Consider the following 21,644-nt stretch of genomic DNA (forward strand, 5'->3'; position numbering starts at 1 on the left):
TGGCAACCCCTGTTCTAGCCAGTTCTGTTAGTGACACTTGCCCTGTTTTCTGTGACCAAGTTCTTATCTGGCATTTGGGTTCCTCTTTTTTTCTCAAATGTGGAAAGAACAAAGGCTGAGACTCAACTCCCTGTTTTGTCTATAACAATTCAGGCAGGACTCACTCCAAGAAACATGATGAAAAAACATTTTAGAAGTCCTTTAGGAACAATTTAGACTAAGGCCATCATTGCCTCTCCTGAACATTTTTCACATTTTTCAAAACGAGCAATACAAAGCAGATTATTTTTCTTAATTATGCCTCCCTCTTAGGTTTACAGTACAAAAATTGGATTAATTGAAGATTCTAAAGAGAAACAAATTTTTATACTCCATGGAATATCATTCCATTATCTCATGTACTCTGTGGTGGATTAAAGGTGACTGCAAATTCTTTGACACTCTTTTCCATCGGGGGTCTGTTTGTTCTCCCCTTGAATCTGGGCAGAACTGTGATGTCTTTGGATAAAAGAATATGATAGAAATGTTGCTATTCATTATAGATCTAGTCTTTAAGAGCACTGACATCTTCTCATTGGTCTTACAGAGTCTTCAGCTGCCATGAAAGGTCTCTGAATACCCTAAGGTTGCCATATTGGTAAAAGCCTAAACCATGCAGAGAGGTCCTGGAGAATGAGAAACTGTATGGACAGAGTTAGAGAAGACACCACACAGACACACCCAATAAACACAGATGTGTGAGGCACATAAGTGATGGGGACAACTTGGAAGTGGACCCCCCTCCTGGCCCCCACCCTGGCCCCAGTCAGCCACCCGAGCTGACATTGCATGGATCAGGGCCAGCCATCCAAATGTCTGACACACAAAATTGTGATAAAAATGGAATGGTTGTTTTAAGCCATTAAATTTTAATGAGGCAATAGAGAACCAAAACAAACTCCATTGAGGTCTCCATAATGTTTAACAGTTGAAGAGATAATTTTTCCTTGAAAACCAGTAACAGTGCAATAGCATTATAGTCTGTACACTTTTTGCCTGTCTTACCACTGACTATCTTTTGCTTTATGTACTATTTGTATTTTATCTCTCCTTGAAGGTAGAAGTCTGTAGCATTCTCAGCAGTGCCTTTCATGTACTAAGTACCCAGAAACTTATTGCTTTGTTTGAAGATGTACTGGGGAGTGACACTGGAGAAGGATTAGGAAAGGAAATAGATAGATCACCCCAGCCAACTGTGATGTTCTCTGACTTCCACAAATTGCAGAATCTTGTACCTTGTGTTATGTCTTCTATTGTTTCCTATGATTGTCTTTTCATTTATGTTTGTTTGTCTCCTCAGCCAGATTTCAAGTGCCCTGAGAGCAGACGTTATTAAGAGACTTTTGTCTTCTGTATCATTTCTGGCATAGATTTGGGCTCACGAAATCTATTCAGTAAGTAGTTGTCTCAAAAGCAGACATGACTCAGCATTGTAATAAAAATGAGAAGCTGGAAAAAATTTTACCAAAGAGCTAATTCTAAGGGGAGATGAGTGTAAGGCAGACTGAGAAATCCAGAAATCTAGACTTAAAGTGAGTTCAGGAAAATGGTGCCTCTGCAGCAGTAAGTATATGTGGCTGAGAATATCAAAGTTACCAAGAAAGGGAGCAACCTTGTGCAGTGTCAACAAGGAGGCAGACATGCCTTGGGGAATAAGCAGAATGATACACTGGGTGGATTGATTTGAATGCAATCCAGTATTTAGGTGTCAGATTGGGAAGCCTCTTTGGTAAACTTCATTGCCTTTCCATTGCTCAGTGTTCTGGAGCTAGCTTGTTATTTTGGATTCCTTCTCATCACAGCTAGAAGACATATGTGCTGCTATCATTTGCACATGATGGCTTTGCTGCTGTGAGACGAAGGCATCTTGTCAGTGTCCTGGGATTGAGATCTTTCGTTGGTGGATATTGATGAGGGAGCTCTTGGTAGGAAAGAGGCAAAGTCACTTAAAGTTCAATAAAGCAAATTTTTAAGCAAAAGTGGTTCCTGGATGACAGGGAAATAAAAGTCTTTGTGGAGGTGTTTACTTAAAGCTTACTGTCTGAAGGGATCAAACATGGAACCTGTCAAGACTTCCAAATTTTCAACTGGCAGAAAATACAACATATCTCTAGTATCTCCATGGATTAAGAAAATTCCATAGAAATTTATATTACCAGGGACAAAGATGAGGTAAATAGATCTTGTTCAGATCTTGGCTGGAGACTTAACTACAGTATATTCCCTTTTTTGCTCTCTTCTCTTAAAACATGCACACTCTATCATACACACACAGGTCTGTTTGCTGGCTACAGTTCTTCCACATGGCCTAAAAACCTGATGTTTGATTTTAATTCCTTTATGAAAACACTCTCTATTTTTATGATGCAAATATACATGGGCGTTGGGGGGAGTAACAAAAAAAGACCTCAGTTATTCACATCTTCATAGGACTACATTATTGTGACCATGATAATTAATTTTAGATGTCAACTTGAGGGGATTAAAGAATATTCAGATAGTTGGCAAAGCACTATTTCTGGGTGTCTGAGGGTATTTCCAGAAGAGACTGGCATGTGAATCCATGGGCTGAGTAAGGAAGATATGCCCTCTCCCAGAAGCTGGGACCCCCTTCTTCTCCTACCCTTAGACATCAGAACTCCAGGTTATCAGGCTTTTGGACTCAGAGATTTGTACCAGTTTCCCTCCCCACCCCCTTGCATTCTCAGGACTTTGACTTCAGACTGAGAGTTTTACCATCAATTTCCCTGGTTCTCAGGCCTCTTCCCAATCTAACACCTAAACATTGGATTGCATTCAAGTCAATCCACCTAATATATCATTCTGCTTACTCCCCAAGGCACGTCTGTCTCCTTATTGACACAGGCATGTCAGGCCTCTTGCTTGGACTGAGAGTTAGACCAATGGCCTCCCTGATTCTGAAGCTTTCAAGTTTGGACCAAGCCATGCTATAGCTTCCCTGGTTCTGCAGATTGCAGATAGCCTATCATGGACTCCTCAGTCTCCATAGTCATGTGAGCCAATGCCCCTAAGAAATTCTCTCTTCTCTTATTTCCTTGAGCAGTGGTTCATAGTTCTCCTTGAAGAGGTCCTTCACATCCCTTATAAGGTGTATTCCTAGGTATTTTTATTCTTTCTGTAGCAATTGTGAATGGTAGTTCACTCATGATTTGGCCCTCTATTTGTCTATTGTTGGTGTATAGGAATACTTGTGATTTTTGCACATTGATTTTGTATCCTGAGACTTTGCTGAAGTTGTTTATCAGCTTAAGGAGATTTTGGGCAGAGATGATGGCGTTTTCTAAATATACAATCATGTTGTCTCTCTGCAAACAGAGACAATTTGACTTCCTCTCTTCCTATTTGAATACCCTTTATTTCTTTCTCTTGCCTGATTGTCCTGGCCAGAACTTCCAACACTATGTTGAAGAAGAGTGATGAGAGGGCATCTTTGTATTGAGCCGGTTTTCAAAGGGAAAGCTTCCAGCTTTTGCTCATTCAGTATGATATTGGCTAGGGGTTTGTTATAAATAGCTCGTATTATTTTGAGATACGTTCTCTCAATACCTAGATTATTGAGAGTTTTTAGCATGAAGTGGTGTTGAATTTTGTTGAAGGCCTTTTCTGCATCTATTGAGATAATCATGTGGTTTTTGTCATTGGTTCTGTTTATGTGTTGGATTACTTTTATTGATTTGCATATGTTGAACCAGCCTTGCATCCCAGTGATGAAGCCGGCATGATCGTAGTGGATAAGCTTTTTGATGTGTTGCTGGATTTGGTTTGCCAGTATTTTATTGAGAATTTTCACATCGATGTTCATCAGGGATATTGGCCTGAAATTTTCTTTCTTTCTTTCTTTCTTTCTTTTTCTTTTTTTTTTGTCTCTGCCAGGTTTTGGTATCAGGATGATGCTGGCTTCATAAAATGAGTTAGGGAGGAGTCCCTCTTTTTTCTATCGTTTGGAATAGTTTCAGAAGGAATGGTACCAGCTCCTTTTTGTACCTCTGGTAGAATTTGGCTGTGAATCTGTCTGGTCCTGGGTGTTTTTTGGTTGGTAGGCTATTAATTACTGCCTCAATTTCAGAACTTGTTATTGGTCTATTCAATGATTCAACTTCTTTCTGGTTTAGTCTTGGGAAGGGTGTATGTGTCCAGGAATTTGTCCATTTCTTCTGGATTTTCTAGTTCATTTGCCTAGAGGTGTTTATAGTATTCTCTGATGGTAGTTTGTATTTCTGTGGGATCAGTGGTGGTATCTCCTTTATCATTTTTTATTGTGTCTATTTGATTATTCTCTTTTCTTCTTCATTAGTCTGGCTCGCAGTCTATCTATTTTGTTATTCTCTTCCAAAAGCCAGCTCCTGGATTCACTGATGTTTTTGAGGGTTTTTTTCATGTCTCTATGTCCTTCAGTTATACCTAATGTAGATGATGGGTTGATGGGTGCAGTAAACCACCATGGCACATGTATACCTGTATAACAAACCTGCATGTTCTGCACATGTATCCCAGAACTTTAATAATAAAATCCCCTCTCTCCTCTGTCTCTCTCTCTCTCTCTCTCTCTCTCGTTTCTGTCTTTGAAGAACCTTGACTAATACAATGGCTATTTCCTAAAGATAGGCTTAGAGAGAAGCCCAAAAAATAAATCATTACCCAGTGAGGGGTATTTAGAATAGTTATTCTAGGCAACCATACTTCGAGGAGTAAAGGGAACCATGGGATGGGATTAGATCTCAGAGCCTTGAGAGTCAGGCAGAAGAGTTTAGGATTTACATGAGCAGAAGAATGGTTTTATTCAAAGGTGGATTTTTGTAAGATTAGTCTTGAGAACCTTGATACCAGCATATAGTGTGTGCTCAATAAATAGTTGGTAAACTAATGGAATGGGAAAGGATTGAGGGTAGGAAGGGGACAAAGTGGCTATTGCAGAAATTCAAGCCTAGGATGACAGAGGCTGTCTCCTCCCACACTGTCACTTCCCATGTTAAAAGTCATTGTGTGATATGATGACAAGGATTTGTTAGGCATCTGCTCTATATTACTATAGCCATTTGTGAAAATTTCTGCAGTGCTTATTGTACTGGGAAGTAACATTCATCCCTTGGCCAGATGCATTACAGTAGATACTCTTTTTTGTTTTTACATATATTTCTTACCCCTTGTCATACACACAGTAGGTGTTTAATCAGCATCCACTAAATGTATGTCTTGTAAGACTTGATGCCTTCAATGAGTACTTGAGAATGTTTATTTACTTATTCCTGCCCTTGTGAATGTTTACTTACTTATTCCTGCCCTTACTTACTCCTGCCCTTGTGCCTGGAACTGGTGGGCTGGAAAAGGGGGGAGGAGTAGTTGTGGGCTGGTGTTTTTAAACTTTATCTTTCAGGCTGGTCTGTTCTAATGATTTTGGTCTTTCTTACAAAAATACCACTTTTAACATTGCAACGCATGCTGTATTCAGACAGTGAGTAGTTTTGAGAATTTAAATCCTGAAAAGACCAATGGAGACCCCATGGGATTATGACTTGCACAGAAGAGATTTGGTAATTTAAAATTGTTTCAACATTGTTAGGACTTTGTTTTGAGATACAGAGTAGCAAGAGAGACTGCATGGGTAGGAAGGTAGTAAGAGGCCAAGGCAGGAGAGGCAGGAGTTAAAAAGCACTCTGTGCCCCATTTAATAAAGTGTGTTATAGCCAGTGCCACAAATTTGATTTGAACAATTTCTATTTTTCCCAGCAAAGATGTTATTACAGGTCAATCATTTCCATAAGTGAGAGCACATTTCTGGTGTATACTACACTGACAGATGGCTAGAAGACCTCTCTTTCATGATCCCAGGCTGGATAAAAAGGCAATTTACTATCTATAGAACTGTGGGTACACTTGTAATGGAAGAGAATCATTCTTATACAAATAACTCAGTGTTTGAATCTGAACTATCAAATGAATCTGAGCTATAGCCAAATCAATTTGATAAACCATCAGAATATGATTGTACTGGCTCCAGTCTGCAAAGGCAATGCATTAAATTTTCCCCACAGGAAACTGTTTCCCAAAGAAACAGCAATTGCTCGATTGCTTAAAAAAAAAACCTTGAGTGAGTTCAGAATATCAGGTAAAAACTCAGATGGCTGCTGACGTTCAAGGGCAAGACTCACAAGGGGGAAATGAGGATGCCAAGCTGCTCCTCTGAAGCTTGTTTGTGTGCGGCTGGCTTTCTCTGCATCTGTCTTTCTTTGCAATGGAACAGTGCACCCGTGCACCCCCAGGTGTTCAGAGGTTCCCTATTCTTCACTCAACTAGAAATTTTGCCTTCAGGAAAGAAACTATCATCAGTTTGAGTGTGTGCCCCTTAGTTTTCTTTGAATTCCTTGCATATATCCATTGGGGAAAAAGGCCTGAGCCAGTGAGGGGGGAAGATTCACCACAGTTGGCTTGTGGAGGAGATATTTGGGGGACTGAGCAAGGATTCTCAATTCCCAACATTGGTCCTAGGGCAGTGATTCTCAGAGAGCACTCTGGACCAGCAGCATCAGTTTCACTAGGAAGATTTTAGAGATACAAGTTATCAGGCCTCAACCCTGACCTACTGAATCAAAAATGCTAAAGGTAGGGGCTGGGTGTTAGGACTCACGCCTGTAATTCCAGTGCTTTGGGAGTCCAAGGCAGGAGAATCACTTGAGGCCAGGAGTTTGAGATCAGCCTTGGCAATGTAGTGAGACCCTGTCTCTACAACAATAACAGAAATGGCCAGGTGTGGTGGTGCATGCTTGTAGTCCCAGCTACTCAGAAGGCTGAGGCAGGAAGATCGCTAGAGTTCAGGAGTTTAAGGCTGCTGTGAGCTATGATGGCACCACTGCACTCCAGCATGAGTGATTTAAAAAAAAATCCCCAAATCCCCCTCCCCCCACCAAAACCCATCCAACTCTGAAGATGCTGCTCTAGGGCAGCTGAGAACCACTCGCAGCTGAAGTGGCTCATAGCTGAGTCTACTCTGGGAATTGCCCTCAGCTGACTTACTCCTCCCCAGGAGTTTGGCTCCTCCCCAGGGACAGCCTGCACCCAGTGATTCTTGATATGGAGGACTTGCCCCTTACCTTAATTCAGTACAACTTTGAAGGACCGTCTTAACTCCAGATCTCCCCATGGGATCAGCTGAGCCTTTTGCTCCAAATGCATTACCCTGATTCTGCTTCCATCAAGCATTCTCTGTACATTCTGAGAGCACCCTCCAGTACACTTCCTGCATGCAGATATATCACAGTCTTTTTGTGTGTGTGTGGGAGTGGGGACAGCAATCTGACCCAAGGTACAGTCAAGGTCAGCATGATCTGCACCTACTGTGATCTGAATAGCCTACGCATAGTCCTATTCTCACCTCTCACCTCGTCACCTGAGTGGGCTGGTCTACTGCACACCTGCACAAGCACCTCTCAGGCCAGGCTTTAGATGGTTTAGTGTATCTGGTTGCAGAAGTGGGATGTGGAATAGGTTATTCGTCTTCTTGCATCTCAAGTCAGTAGGAGGAGAGGCTTGAAGAACATCTATGGACTAACCTGAAAGCCCCAGAAAGGGTGGCTTGATGTTAAGGTGAACAATTCTTTTGGCCCCAGAGGGAGGAGAGGAAATTAGCAATTATAGGCCGGGCTTCCAGCCAGGATCCTGCACTGAGGTGAAAATATGTGGGAATGTATTACCACTCTCTACCTTTTTAAGTCATGGAGAGTGCTTCCTAATTCCATGGAATTTCTGTAAATTTTATTCACTTAATTCTAGACAGATGTGTTCCTGTGGTAAGATAGATAAAATAAATAAAACAATGGGCCTATAACTTGAGGACCGTGCAGAATTGCTTCCGATGCTTTCACAGAGGCTCTCTTCTTGCCTGCATTCACAATGGGGCTGTATTCTTATGAGATACATTGTGCAGTATCTTAGCCTGGAATCTGCTTGTGCAACCTCAGGAGGTGTTCTTCTGTGCCATGTTTATGTAACATTGACTGGTGTTCTTAGACTGGGAGGCTGGTGTTAATAGTTATTTTCCTCTCTATTTTAGCTCACAACCAGTTGCAGGGGGCCTCACCGAATAACTTTTAGATGTTGAATTAAACGTATTTATGGCAACATGGTATGGTAGGAACACATGGAATGGGAGGCAGAAGACCTAGTTTCTGGTCCAGACTCTGCCCCTTCTAGTTGCAGTGTGATCTTTAACAGATCACCTCCCTCCTCTGGTTCTGATTTCTTCAGCTGGATAATGAAGGAGTTGGGGGATCTCATCCAACTTCACTATTCTCAGGAGCAGGTAGTAGGTTAAGATGCTATAGATTCAATATTGTACCTGGTACAGGTCACATATGGAAACCCACCCATCACTTAAATATTCTTCCATGAACAGATAGAGATGCCTACTTAGGAACATTCAACACTTTTAGGGCTTTTTGCTAAGTGAAACTGACATGCTGCTATTGTGGGGGTCAAAGACATCAAAAGTACTTGTCAAAATTCATTTGTCTTCCAAGCACTCTAAGAACAGGGAACATGAACTAAGCAGTACAAGTTTTGAGTATTTTGTATTCTTGAGTGCACTTGAGTCCATGGACTATATGCCCAACACTCCCCATTTGTTAGCCCTGGGTCCTTCCTTGTACTTCATAGATATATCATGACTTGATACATTAAGTTGTATATTTAATGTATTGCCTGACTCCTCTCTATCCCCACCCCCAATAAGAATATAAGCTTTCTATGAGGAAGAACTTTCCTTTGTTCCCTGCATGGCACAGGATCGGTCCTGCTTAAAAATTTATTTGATGAGTGAAAAAATATTTATGTGTTTGTGTTTTATGCTTCAAATAATATTAGGAAATAGGTATTTTTTGGCTGTCTTTTAGGTGAGGAAACTGAGGCTTAGAGAGGTGAGAATTGATCTAAACCAAGGAAGTCTGCTCTATATCTCTGCTTTAATCACACTGATACTCCAATTGCCTAGGTTGCCTATCTCAAGCCAGGCATTCTCAAATAATCTTTGAACATGGTCAGGATGATAAATCTACCCTAAAGTGTATATTTATTTCTTCAAAGCAGCAGAATCTCACGTATGGATCACAACACACCCTTTATCATTAATAATAAATATTCAAAATTCTGACTTTCCATACCAGGTCTAATTCTAGAGGTATACAGGCTCCAGCCTGAAGGAGAATATTAGCTATTTGGTGAAGACAAAAGTGACGCATATAGATGGTTGGTGGTACCTCATTCTCTCCTTTTGGGTTCCTTTCTTCATTCTTGAAGTACTTTCTTCAGTAAATGTAGTAGGTCTTGCTTAGAGGCCAGGAACACATTTTTAAAAAGCCTTTTTGTGATTGTGATGCAGATTGTCCCCCCACCAAAGAAGCCATAAAGGCCATGAGAGCCACGGGAAGAAGTCACTGATGGCAAGGTTGTCAGAGAGACTTGTGGAGGTAGAACTTTGGAATGATCTTTGATGGAAGGGGAAGTGTAGGTAAGAAGAGAAGATGGGAATGCCACTTTTGGAGGGAAAGATGGAAGTAAGGAAATGACAAGAGGAGAGGTGCTGATGCAGGGCTATGAGGCACAGAATGTATCCCAAGGGATTTGGAAAGAGGATCCGAAAATAATGTATATATAGGTCTCATTGGATTGAAGGAAGCTCCTGGGTGTTGAGGATGATGGAGAATTGTGCTTTCCTTTCCAGAGAAGAGACACATAGTCGAGTGGTTGTGGGTCTGTACCATGAGTTAGATCAGTTTAAATCCCTGCTGTAAGTCTTGTATAACCTTGAGTGAGTGAATTAACCTCTCCAGGGAAGCCAGTTTTTGCTTCTGTAAAATGGGAATAAGAGGTCCTACCATAGGGGTTGATTATAAGGATTAAACAAGAAAATGCATCTTAGCTTCTTAGAACATCATCTGACACTCTGTGCATGCTCATTATATGTTATTATTAGTGTTGCTTTTTTATGGAGAGTTAGACTGTGGATAAGCCTTAAATTGTCTCTCTAAATCTTGGCAGATGACATGAATAAAAATTGAACTTGATGGCCAGTCCTGCCTTGGAAGCTTCTCCCCTAGCTGCAGAGAGTTGACTTCTAACTTACACAAACTGAGCTCTTACATACAGAAATGGGGAAAGCTACTCACAGAATGACTGGTCCAGAGGCTCCGTGGAAAACATCATTAGGCAATTCTTCTAAATTATTATTATCACTTAGATTCCTGGGGATGGGGTTGAGGAAAGAAGAAGGAAAACACAAAGCCACATAAATATTGCTGTTAAAGGAGCCATTTCCCTTTAAATGGGCTGGAAGAACAGTCAGGGCTACTTACAGCTCATCTAGTTGGGTTCCATTGAATGCACAGTTGTGTATTTCTTGAATCCCATTCTTATTCAGCCATCTGAAATAAAAGGCCTATTAAAAAACCAATAATGTCAGATGCAAACAATACAGGGGTTTCATAATTGGAAGCACTGAGCAAGGGCAGACAGCACAGGTTACAGGCATAAAGAAAATGCCACCTTTAAAGCCTGGGGACACGGGTGGGAGGAAGACTGATTTATTGCTGTATAATCTTTTGTAACTTTTGAAGTTTGTATTATGTGCATGTATTACCTATTCAAAGGAATAAATGAAATTTAAGTTTGAAAAGGCACACTTAGGCAGAGCAGCCTGGATTCTATAACTAAGGTCTTTACACACATCATTTGTATGTAGAGAAGCAATGGGGGGAGCGACAGATCTTTCTCATCCTGAAGGACAGGAATCGTACAATTATTGAACAAGTGTTTATAAGACAGAGAAAGAACATTTTGTGTCACCTTTCTCTAAGGCCTGAAGCCTTTCACCCATGATCACCCACAGCAGCAGGCCTGGCTGTCATCAAAAGTGATCTAATTAAGTTGTCAGACAACCTGAACATCTCCTGTGACCCATAGGGACCTGGTTATTGGAGGTTTGTGGAGGTGGCTCTGGGTTAAGCCAGAAAGGAAGAGAAATCAATTACAGAGAATGTGGGCTGTGGCAGGGCAAGGTGATGTGAGTGGGCATGGAAGGAGGTTCTGGGGGAGGTGGAGATGGGTGTACAACAGCCATCCTGATTGCGCTAAGAAGGTCAGTGAGCAGGGTTCCCTGGACAGTGGAGCCCAAGGACACCTTGGGCTACAGCTCTGCCTTCCTCTGCTCCTGAGTGGATCTGAAAGCAAAAACAGACACCAAGGTCAGGAGAGCTTAGCCCAAAGAGCCTCTGACCACCTGTTCCTGTTTTGCTGTCAGGTTCTTTACCCTGTCTGGCTTAGTGGGTTTGCAAATAACACTGTTCAGAAAACTGACCCAGAGAAGCTCCTGTGTGTCCAGGACTCTTTCCTGGCCTGCCATGGGCAGCCAGAAAACACTTAAAGTCACAGCAGAACAACTGTATGTCTTTTTCCCCCTCTTGAAAACCAATTAGCTAAAGAAATCCAGACAGGGGCAATGTAAATCTTTTAAAACATCCACAACCAGTTGGTGGGTTCTGATGGCAAAGAAGTTGCTGTGCACCCCCATGCCATTTGAGAAAGCTTCTCCCAGGCACATCCAGACTCCTGACTGTTACAGGATAGTGGAAGTTGCTGGGGCAGCTGTGGGATGTGGACCCCTGGGGGATTTGGATCAAATACAGCATTCAGCAAACTTTTTCTGTGAAGGGCCTGATAGTACAGTTTAGGTTTTATGGGCCAAAAGGCAAAAATAAAAAATATTATGTAAGTGCTTTAGATACTTATAAAACAATTTCCACAACTTTTTGTTGACCAAATTCAAAGCGTAATATTTTTTTTTTTTTTTGTAATATAGGTCTAATATTAAGAGAATTTTTACTGGGGGATAACATTTTGCTTAACTTAGATCCAATGTTAGTGTTTCCTGTCTTAGCTCATGAGCTGGATTTGGCCTCTGGGTTATATGTAGTTGGCTGATCCTTAATCCATACAGGCTCCACCTATTTGCCTGTCGATTAGATAATTGATATTTCTTGCATATAACTGTCCTGTAAATCGATGTTGCTATAATCAAATAAAACATAAACTAATTTTAAATAATTATTGTATTCAAATATCCCTTTGTCTTTATGGATTATCTCAATCAACAGATACCATCATGTGGGGAGGAGGATGGTATTTCATGCTATCAACAGTGGATCATCACACACATAAAAAATTATGTTCAGAACTGCTGTCCTTGGGTTTACGTTAGTCTGTGGGAATCTAAAACTAGTAACAAAGGGAAACCGACATTTATTACACGCACCCCGGTCTCTTAAGAGAGGAAGTACCTATATGAAAACCAGATGATGATGATGATGATGATGACTACAACAACCTGGGCAGAGCATCAACTAAGGAATAACTGCATCACAGGCTTATCTTAACCCTTTTGTGTCCTTGGGAACGAGGCCAGTGTGCTCACTCAGCAGAGGCTCAGGAAGCTACAGAAGCATACTCTGCTCTCACCCTAAAGAGTAGAGGTGCTGGGGACTTGGCCCTTTAAAACTCATTGAGGGGCAGGCAAGGGAGATGGGCTGACTGAAGAACAGAGGAAACATGTATGAAGCAGGCCTCTCCTGAGGCCAGAGTGTGCTGGGAGCTGTCATGCATGTCACCTCGTTTTATTTCTTCTGAATTAGGACATTCTCCTGGCTGGCCATAGCTGGGTGCTTTCCCCATTCAGGCACTCTTCTTACCCGGGCTCAGTGCGGGTTGGGAAGGGCTCAGAAGCCTCTACATAGTGGGTTTTTGTTGCTCACTTCTCTGATTCACTAGGCTAGTGTCTGATAATCCTTCATTGCTGGTTGCTTTAAAAATATATTTACTTTTAGAACAGGGCCTCAGAATTTTTTTCTACTTTCAGTTTCAGGGGAGCATGTACAGGTTTTTTACATAGGTAGTCTTCATGTCATGGGGTTTGGTGTACAAATAATTCCATCACCTAGGTGATAAGCGTAGTACCCAATAGATATTTTTTCTGATCCTCTCGCTCCTCCCTCAAGTAGGCCCCAGTGTCTGTTGTTCCCTTCCTAGAATCCATGTGTTCTCATTGTTTAGCTCTTACTTATAAGAGAGAACATGTGGTATTTAGTTTTCTGTTCCTGTGTTAGTTTGCTTAGAATATCTATCCACGTTACTGCAAAGGATATGATCTTGTTCTTTTTTATAGCTGTGTAGTATTCCCAGAATTTTGAAAATGGCTATCCACAGAATACTTTGACAGTCATCAGTGCCATTTGCCGTGCTTTTTTTTTTTTTTTTTCTGAGTGTGCATAAATGTCCCCATAGGAAGAAAGCACCCCTGCATCGAAGCTGCTAAACTAGAAACGATTGGAGACTTAAGTTGTGTTAAGTATGAATTACATGATTTTATTGTCTATGGATTAAGGGACAGCCAAAATAAGAACAATAGATACTGTTTCCACAAAAGTGAATTTATCCTTTAGAGAGATGTTTGAGAAACATTCACTCTTTAAAGAAAACTCCTTTCCTGAAAAGTATGTTCCTAAATTCTGAGAAATTAGGGTCCATGAACAGGAGTTAGGAAAAAGCAGACAGGATCTATATGTTTCTTTTGTAGCTTTGAGTTTGCAAAGCTATGTCAGAAGTTCTTATTTCCTTGGGTTCTTTGCCTCTACTTGGGGAGAGTTGAGACCAGGTCACTTAAAGTGCTTTGCCTTCTGTCTTACGGTTGGACAAAAAAATCCGGTCAGTGATACTGTGAGAGCAATATAAACACACTATGCAAAACTACGAGAATGATATGAACACACTCCCTCTTAATTATATATTTTCTATAAAAAATTGAATAAGTTTGCCACATTATAACATTTATTTTAAGTCTCTGTATTTAAAATGAACATAGATGAACTTATTCTGTTCCCTCTGCATGCCCCTTGCCAACTTCCTAGCTAACTACCCTCATCTTTAAAAGCCCATTTTAAGAACATTTTCTTAGCTTGCTTTCCCTTATTTAACTCTTCCTTTAACTCTCGCGTCACAGACTAGTCAGATTAAATTATTCCTTCTTTACTCTTAGAATAAGTGCTTTTTTTCCCTTTGTATATCATTCATTCTGATTGCATTTTAGTTTATTCCTTTTGCTTTCTCTTTCTCACCCTTTCTGTACCCGATCACCTCATCTCAACACACACACACACACCCCCAACACCCTTCACTTCAAATATCATGAGCTTACGTGAAATGAATCAGTATCACTCACCTATAGCTTTTGTTCTAATTATGTATTTTGAATACATTCCTTTGATTTAATTGTATTGTTCCCTGCATACATTCCATTTCTATGCTAATCTCTTTTCAAACTTTTTCCATTGTTCTCTGTAATTAATTTACATCAAAGACAGAGCTTAGCTTTACTCATCAAAGTGTCATAATCTATCTACTATTTGTTTTTTCTTTTAACAGCTGGGTCTCTGAATCATATAATTGAAGAGGGCTAAAATTCTTTATGGACTGGAATTTACCTTTTGTACATATAGGCATATTTTAAAAACTCATACTGTTGTATTTTTTAAAAAACACAACAATTTGTGAAATCAACAAAATGCTTTTCATATCTTACAGAAGTGATTGCAGTTACTGGGTCTCCAAATGCCATTCTGTGCATCTAACTTTCATGGATCCCAGGCATACTTAGGTAGCCCATACTGTCCTATTTCTTGGCCATCCTGGTGAGTGGATAAACTGCTACAGGGGCTACTGGCATAAATGACTAGAAGCTCTTTCATTAACAACACAGAGTGCATTTAAAAGGATTTCCCAAAAGTCGGAGAGAGGAACTCAAGCTCATTAAAAAATGTGATTGTTTTAAGAAAATGAGAAGTCATCTTATGCTCAGCATGGGCCTCAGCAGGAGCTGCTTGACATAGCTACGAGGGAATTGCCTTATCTTCCTGATTGGGCCTCCTTCCTGATCTTTTTCTTGGGGCAACAAAAGCCTTACCAGGCAATAACTAGCTTTATTGATGCATGAGTTATTCTGTCCTTTGGAACAGATGTTGTATCACAGGGGACCATCATTCAAACAGCAATTTTAAATACTTGAATCACACCACAGAATCATAAATTATTAACATGACTCCACATTGTGATTCTGAAATGTAAAGACGAGAGAAAAACGCAGAACCGGAGAGTGATTTAAGTGGAGAAATGTCAAAGTTACCCAAACACAAAAGGAGCATCCAATTATGAGAAAGAGATCACTAAATGAAAAATCAAATATTACTGTGTTGGATTTATTTTTCCCCTTACTTACAGAATCACACTTTCAAAACTCAGCCCCACGAAAGAATTTCTTTCAATTGTGTGGATGTTTATGTTATCTTGAATGTCTCTAGAAGAAAGTACAGACAAATAAGATATTTACATCAGCTCTACTCATGTAACCTTCCAACATTTAGTTTAACTGGCATGATGTGGTCTTTAGCTGAGGTAATGTATTAATATAATTAGTTGTTGTTAAGAAGCTGGTCAGCTCATCAGCTCAAAGTCTGGAGAAAAAATTTTCTCTAATTTATCTTTAGTATGTTCTTACAAATGGAATTGCAGACATTCAGTGTCTTTTTTTTTCTTTCTTTTTTATTTGAGACAGGGTCTTTTGCTCTGTCACCCAGGCTGGAGTGCAGTGGTGCCATCACAACTCACTGTAGCCTCAACCTCCCAGGCTCAAGTGATCCTGCCACCTCAGCCTCCGGAATAGCTGGGACTACCGGTGTGCACCACCATGCCCAGCTGATTTTTGTATTTTTTCATAGTCAGGGTTTCACCATGTTGCCCAGGCTTGTCTCAAACCCTTGTGCTTAAGCGATCCGTCTGCCTTGGCTTCCCAAAGTGCTGGATTATAGCCATTGGCCACTGTGTGTGGCCCACTTTTTTCTTCTGAAGGTTTTCTTAAATAATTTCACCTTAATGTAACAACACTTAAGTTGACCTTTCATCTCCTGTCTAACTTCTTTGGTTATCTTAGTTGGGCCTTCTCCTCATGTCAACCCCCTTCTTACAACTAGTTTCCTTCTGACTGTTTTCCTTGGGTATCCAAATGGTTTTATCATTGATTTTTATTTTTCTGAATGAAAGGATGAGGAAAGTCTCATTTTCTGTTTGTATTCCTTATTTCCCCCATCAATCTTCCCTGTTAGGTCTGATCTAACATGTAGAAGTAAATATGGAAGTAACAGCTGTAGAAGTAATGTAGTGAACAGCTTGGAACAATTTGAGAAATTCTGAAAGATTTTCGTATTTTCCTCTTTCTCTTCTCCCTCCCTGCTTAGCTCCTTCCTCTCTCCTTAACTCCTTACACCCCTTCCACATCTCTTCCTTTTGGATCTGTCCGTATTCTTACAATTTCACTATTGGAAATAATTGCCATTATATGCTACCTTTCCTCTTCCTTTTTCAAAATACAAATACCTTGGGAAAAGGCAAACACAGTCTGTCATTAACTCTTTAATGTGAATGTGTTAGATAGTTTCTTTGTGCCCAGGGCAGCACAGAAATTCTAGAAAGAAGAGGAGAGGATGCTGGCATACGGGGGGGGGGGGTTGTGTATGTATGTGGAGGGCAGTAATTAAAGCACTAAATAGTGAAAAAATGAACAACTTTTTGATCTTGCTATATGCTGGTTTTGTGAACAATACTCTTATTGAGGGGTCTGTCAATTTCCTCCAAACTGATATTGACTGGCCTGCAGGTAAAATCAAGGACCTCACTTCTGGCCTCCCTATCTTTGCTAACTCAGAGCAATGCTTTTGGAGGTTGTAGATGACACAACGCAAATTAAAGACTCAGATGGCCATTGGGCAAGACAGATACTGAGTAAACAGTTGGTAGTCACTCAAGGAAAAAACTTACAGTAAAACCTTTTGGAAAGAATGAATCTTGTGAACATCTGGAAGGTGCTTAATACCTGTGTTGGATATTAACCTAGAGAGAAACAAAATCAGAGTTAGTGAAAATGAATGGCTCTAACAGTTGTTAGAGCAAGAACTTTCCAGAATGAAAATATCAATTTTGAACCATCAGAAAAAACCTACGAGAAAAGCCCATATATACCTGAATTATGCTCATGTTTTCTATTTTAAGGTTCATTCCAGGGTCTTAAAAGCTGTTGATTCCTTAGAGAAAAGAAACTTACACTTCAGTCACAAGAGGATTAGGATGCCCCAGTATACATTAAAAAAAAGTAAAGATTGATGAGTTAATCTGACCCTAAAGCAACTTCCAACTAGTAACAACATTTCTTATTCTTAAATTTTCCCTTATTTCATCCTACTTGTTGGAAAACTCCCTTCTCCACTCCAAGTGATTCTCTTGGGATTACAGCATGAGATTCCATGCCCTATGACCCTAGGGTATGCATGTGACCTAAGTTGGGTCAATCAGACTCTCTCCTGGGAAGTGGTTAGAGGTTGGTTAGAGCTTCTGCTGTCATTACCCTTAAGAGATGGTATTAAATTTCTATGGCTGAAAATTTCAGACCTACCCTGGATCCTTCCCAAGGTCTGGCTCTATTGGCCTGGCTTCCCCAGGAAGCAGAACCTGAGAAGGCTAGCTATGGATAATATAGTTGATAGCATGTTTTCAGAGCATTCAGGACAGGGAGTGAAACTGGGAAAGAGGTGAAGCTAAGCAATACTACCACTACTGGTGATTAGTTCCTAATCCCAAGGACTTGATTTAGGATATTTAAGAAATGGACCTCAGAACTGTTGATCTGAGTGAGGGAGAGTAGTGAGGGAAGGATGTGTCCATAGAACTCCTATTTCTTATTGGTGAAAGGTGACACTATGGTGTTAATTCCTCACTTATGGCTTGCACATTTGTAAGCACCCGGTGAGTTCCTGATGGGCATCTCTCACAGTGGTGCCCGAGAAGCCCCAGAGTACAAAGTGAGAGGTCTACAAGGATAGGCTGGGTGTCATCCAGTTGCACTTGAATGAAGTTGGATGAAATTTGGGTGGAACTGGCTGCCACAACAATGGCGAGGGTTTTTAGAGGCACACATGAATTATTGGACACATTATTCTTTGTCATTTCCCTCACTCCTGTGAGTTACCTGAAATCCTACTACCTCTCTACTCCCATTTCCCTTTTCTGTATGTGACTTACTGAAGCTGAAGGTGGTGATAGTTGCATGCAACCTAAAGAACCCTGATTGATATATTCATCATTGTGAAGGGCCATATGTCCTTTTGAGGTTATGACTCAAGAAGATTTGGTGCCTTGTTCTCTGCTTCTGTATTTAGAGAGGAAGTGAATGCAGTCTGTGGGTTCTCAGTGATGGTTCTCAGATTTGTTTTTTCTTTTTTCCTCTCTTAATTCCCTAATGTCCACATAGAAGCTGTCTTGGGCAATTCTTCTTTTAATTACTTCAACAGACCTTGAGTTGGTCTCCCTTTGCTTTTTATCCAGGAAAAGAGGTCCTTTTCTGAAGGATTTGTTGTGTTGTTAATGTGCTTAAAAATTATATACAGAAAAATAAACTCTTTTTCAGTGTAGAGGTCTATGAGGGTAAGACAAATACATATAGCTCTGTAACCATGAGCTCAATACAGACATAGAATAGTGCCACCACTTTCTAAATTCCCTTGTGTTTTTCCTTTGTAGTTCATCTCTTCATCTACTTCATTTCCCTGGCAACCACCGATCAGTTTTCTGTTTCTATAATTTTGCCTTTTCCAAAATGTTACTTCAATGGAATCATCTATGATGTCCCCTACTACAGCCCAAAGATGATGTCCACACCACACAGCCACTGCCAGGGCAGTGGGGAGGGGTGGTGTCAGTGATTCAGGACTGTCTTTTCTATCTTCAGTGCCTCTTTCAGTAATAGAAAGTTAAAACCAGGTACTGTGAGTGCTCACCTGATTTTTAGTTCTCATGAAGGTTTTTTTTTTTTTTTTTTTTTTTTTTTTTTTTCCTGTGTAGAGAGCTGTTAATTTTGTGTCTTTGCACAGGGGACAATTGGTGGAGCTTTCTATTCACCCACTTGCTCTGTCTCTATCAGTGGAATCATCTAGAATGTAACTTTTGGGTCTGGCTTCTTTCACTTAGCCTAACTCCCTATTTCTCTTTCTTCTTTCACAGCAAAGCTTCTAGAAAGAGTTGTCTGCACATGCTGTCTTCATTTTCTCATAACCGATTGATCTTCAACCTGCTCCAATCTATTTTCATCCCATAACTCGTAATTGAAACTGTGATTGTCATGCCAAAGTCTACAAATTCACTAACTACCAAATGTAACATTTTATTAGCCTCTCTGGATCATTTAGTATTTTTTTTCCAGACTCTTTTCTATTGGTTTCTGTCATTTTGCACTCTTTTGTTTCTGCTCCTTCTCCTATTACTCCTTTTTAGCATTCTTTGTTGATTCCTTTTCCTCTATTTGTAGTCTGGGCCTTTTGTTTATCTTCTCTATAGTCTCACTACTTGCTACCTGTGATTTTAAGTAGTATCAATAGTGTAACTCCTAGATTCATACTTGCTCTCTGACCTCGCTAGTCTATTGCTAATTAAAGCTTACTTTGCATATCCTCCTGAATGTCTCATTGATATAGCCAACTAAACTTGTTCCCCCCATTATCATCTCCACCAAATGGCTTCTTCACAATTATTTTCCATAGATAGAATTGCCATCCATCAATTTTAATTTGACAGTTAAAGTTGGCTTGGCTGCTTCTTTCTCACGTTCCGATATCCAGCCCATCTCAAAGTCCTCTTAGATTCCATTTCCAAAATATGTCTTGGCTCTATGCAATTTTGTCCATCTCCACTATCTCCGCTGACACCATTCCCAAAAGACCCTCTGAATGTCTGCAATATTATCCTCCTCTTCTTTTCCAATGCATTCTCCATACAGGACTCTGGGCATTCTTTTCAAAAATGTGAATCAGATTGTTTTACTCCTTTGCTGTTAAGGCTTTAGTTCTTTCCCATAAAACTTAGAGTAAAATTTATACTCCTTACTGCCTACTCTTGCACCTTTATATTATGCTATTTCCCCAGTGTGTTTTAGCCCCTGTGGCTTCCCCTCAGTTCCTCAACTATATTAAGTTCTTTCCTTTCTCCAGATATTTGCATGTACTTTCTCTAGAAGGCTAACCATCCATTCTTCACCTGGCCAACTTCAACTCACCCTTCAGAGTTCAGTTACACATGTCATTTCTTCAGAGAGGAGCTCCATATATTCTAATCTAAATTAGGGCCCCTGATTTATTCTCAATATAACTGCATCTGTTTTAGCACTCCTCAAAACTGAGCCATATATTATTTTGTATTATTTATCCAATGTCTGCCTCTTCAACCAGATTGTGAATCATATGACGGCAAGATTCATGGTTTTCCTGAAAACGCAATGTTGGCACAGTAGTTGATGCATATAATGTGCTCAATGTTTGCCAAGCTCTTTATGCCAGGTAATATGCCATGTGTTGTCAAGAGATGAACTCACAAGGAATTATTCACTGCCTGTGTTTATTACAGCTTACTCATTCAACGTTATATGGGTAGCAACTTCCCCATCTCTCTTAGTGAATGAATAAGTTTTATATAATTGAAAGAATGAAGAATTCATGATTGCTCAATAATAAAGTTACAAGTGCATCATTTAACATCAATTGCGTGAGCTTCCATAGCCACTGTACTTATGGAATATCTATAGATATCTGTAGATGCACATTGAGATCTTTGGTCTTTATAGGAAAGAAAACACACTGCAAAAAAATGACTAAAATTATTCCAGTAGTGCTGAGTTTAAGGCACTTAAAAAGATCTAGTGACCATCTAGTGAGATGGATTATTGGTGATAATTCTGTAGCTGAGACTCTCTATAACCCCAAGATAATACAGGAAATGGAGTTCGGATGAACACTTAGTTTTCAATTCATTTTTCTCCTCTGATCAATAAATTCATGTCTGATGGAGGCTGAAAGTGGGTAATCAGCTAGGAACTGTATGTCTCAATGGGTTTGCTTTTGTCAAATGACTATTTGCTGCAAAATTATTTTGATTCACTCAACCGTGGTTTATCTTCAAAAAACAGTTAAAGGCCTGAGGGTAAAATGTCAGTGAATTTAAGTTCTGCAAATGGGTCTTTTAAAGAAAGGTAACTGACTCAGAGTTTTCCCTCTCTACAGTCAGTTTTACATTCTAAGCTGGTGTTAGCGTCTTTCATGTCTGATTGTCCTTAATCTTTAGATTGTAATAATGAAAGTGAGCTTCTCTCCCATCAGGATAAACTTAGTGGGGTCCTGTAATTGCTGGGAACCATTCTCACCTATTGTGCCATAGGATAATATGCTTGCCTTTCATAAACAGGTGACTCTGAGACTCTGAGGCTCATTGCCCTAAACATCATTAATGCTTTTATTAAGCTTCAGTAGTGTTGATGGGCTCTTATTTTTTCTTGAGTTAACAGGGTCTGTGTTTGCTTGTGTTGCACTGGTCTATGTGCCATCCTTCCAATAAAATCTCTATTTTATCCAAGGAGGAAGCCAGAGACAATGTGCTGGTTTCAGGGAGTTTGTGAGTGA

At 40.1% G+C, this 21,644-nt stretch overlaps 1 protein-coding gene across 2 annotated transcripts in view; it reads right to left on the reverse strand.

The window, feature by feature from the left end:
- The window catches only part of FSHR (follicle stimulating hormone receptor), a 194,318-nt gene that overhangs the window by 10,321 nt on the left and 162,353 nt on the right, over positions 1-21,644 (reverse strand). Inside the window, exons 5-8 of one of the 2 annotated variants that reach the window (XM_023223897.3) lie at positions 16,966-17,037; positions 15,371-15,448; positions 10,404-10,472; positions 10,218-10,292 (exon numbers count right to left, since the gene is read on the reverse strand). In XM_023223897.3, the coding sequence (XP_023079665.1) occupies positions 10,218-10,292; positions 10,404-10,472; positions 15,371-15,448; positions 16,966-17,037 (294 nt within the window). The remainder of the gene's footprint in view (positions 1-10,217; positions 10,293-10,403; positions 10,473-15,370; positions 15,449-16,965; positions 17,038-21,644) is intronic. The other variant, XM_023223898.3, reaches the window with a different exon arrangement.

The sequence above is a fragment of the Piliocolobus tephrosceles genome, chromosome 15 (assembly GCF_002776525.5).
Source record: "Piliocolobus tephrosceles isolate RC106 chromosome 15, ASM277652v3, whole genome shotgun sequence".
Classification (NCBI taxonomy): domain Eukaryota; kingdom Metazoa; phylum Chordata; class Mammalia; order Primates; family Cercopithecidae; genus Piliocolobus; species Piliocolobus tephrosceles.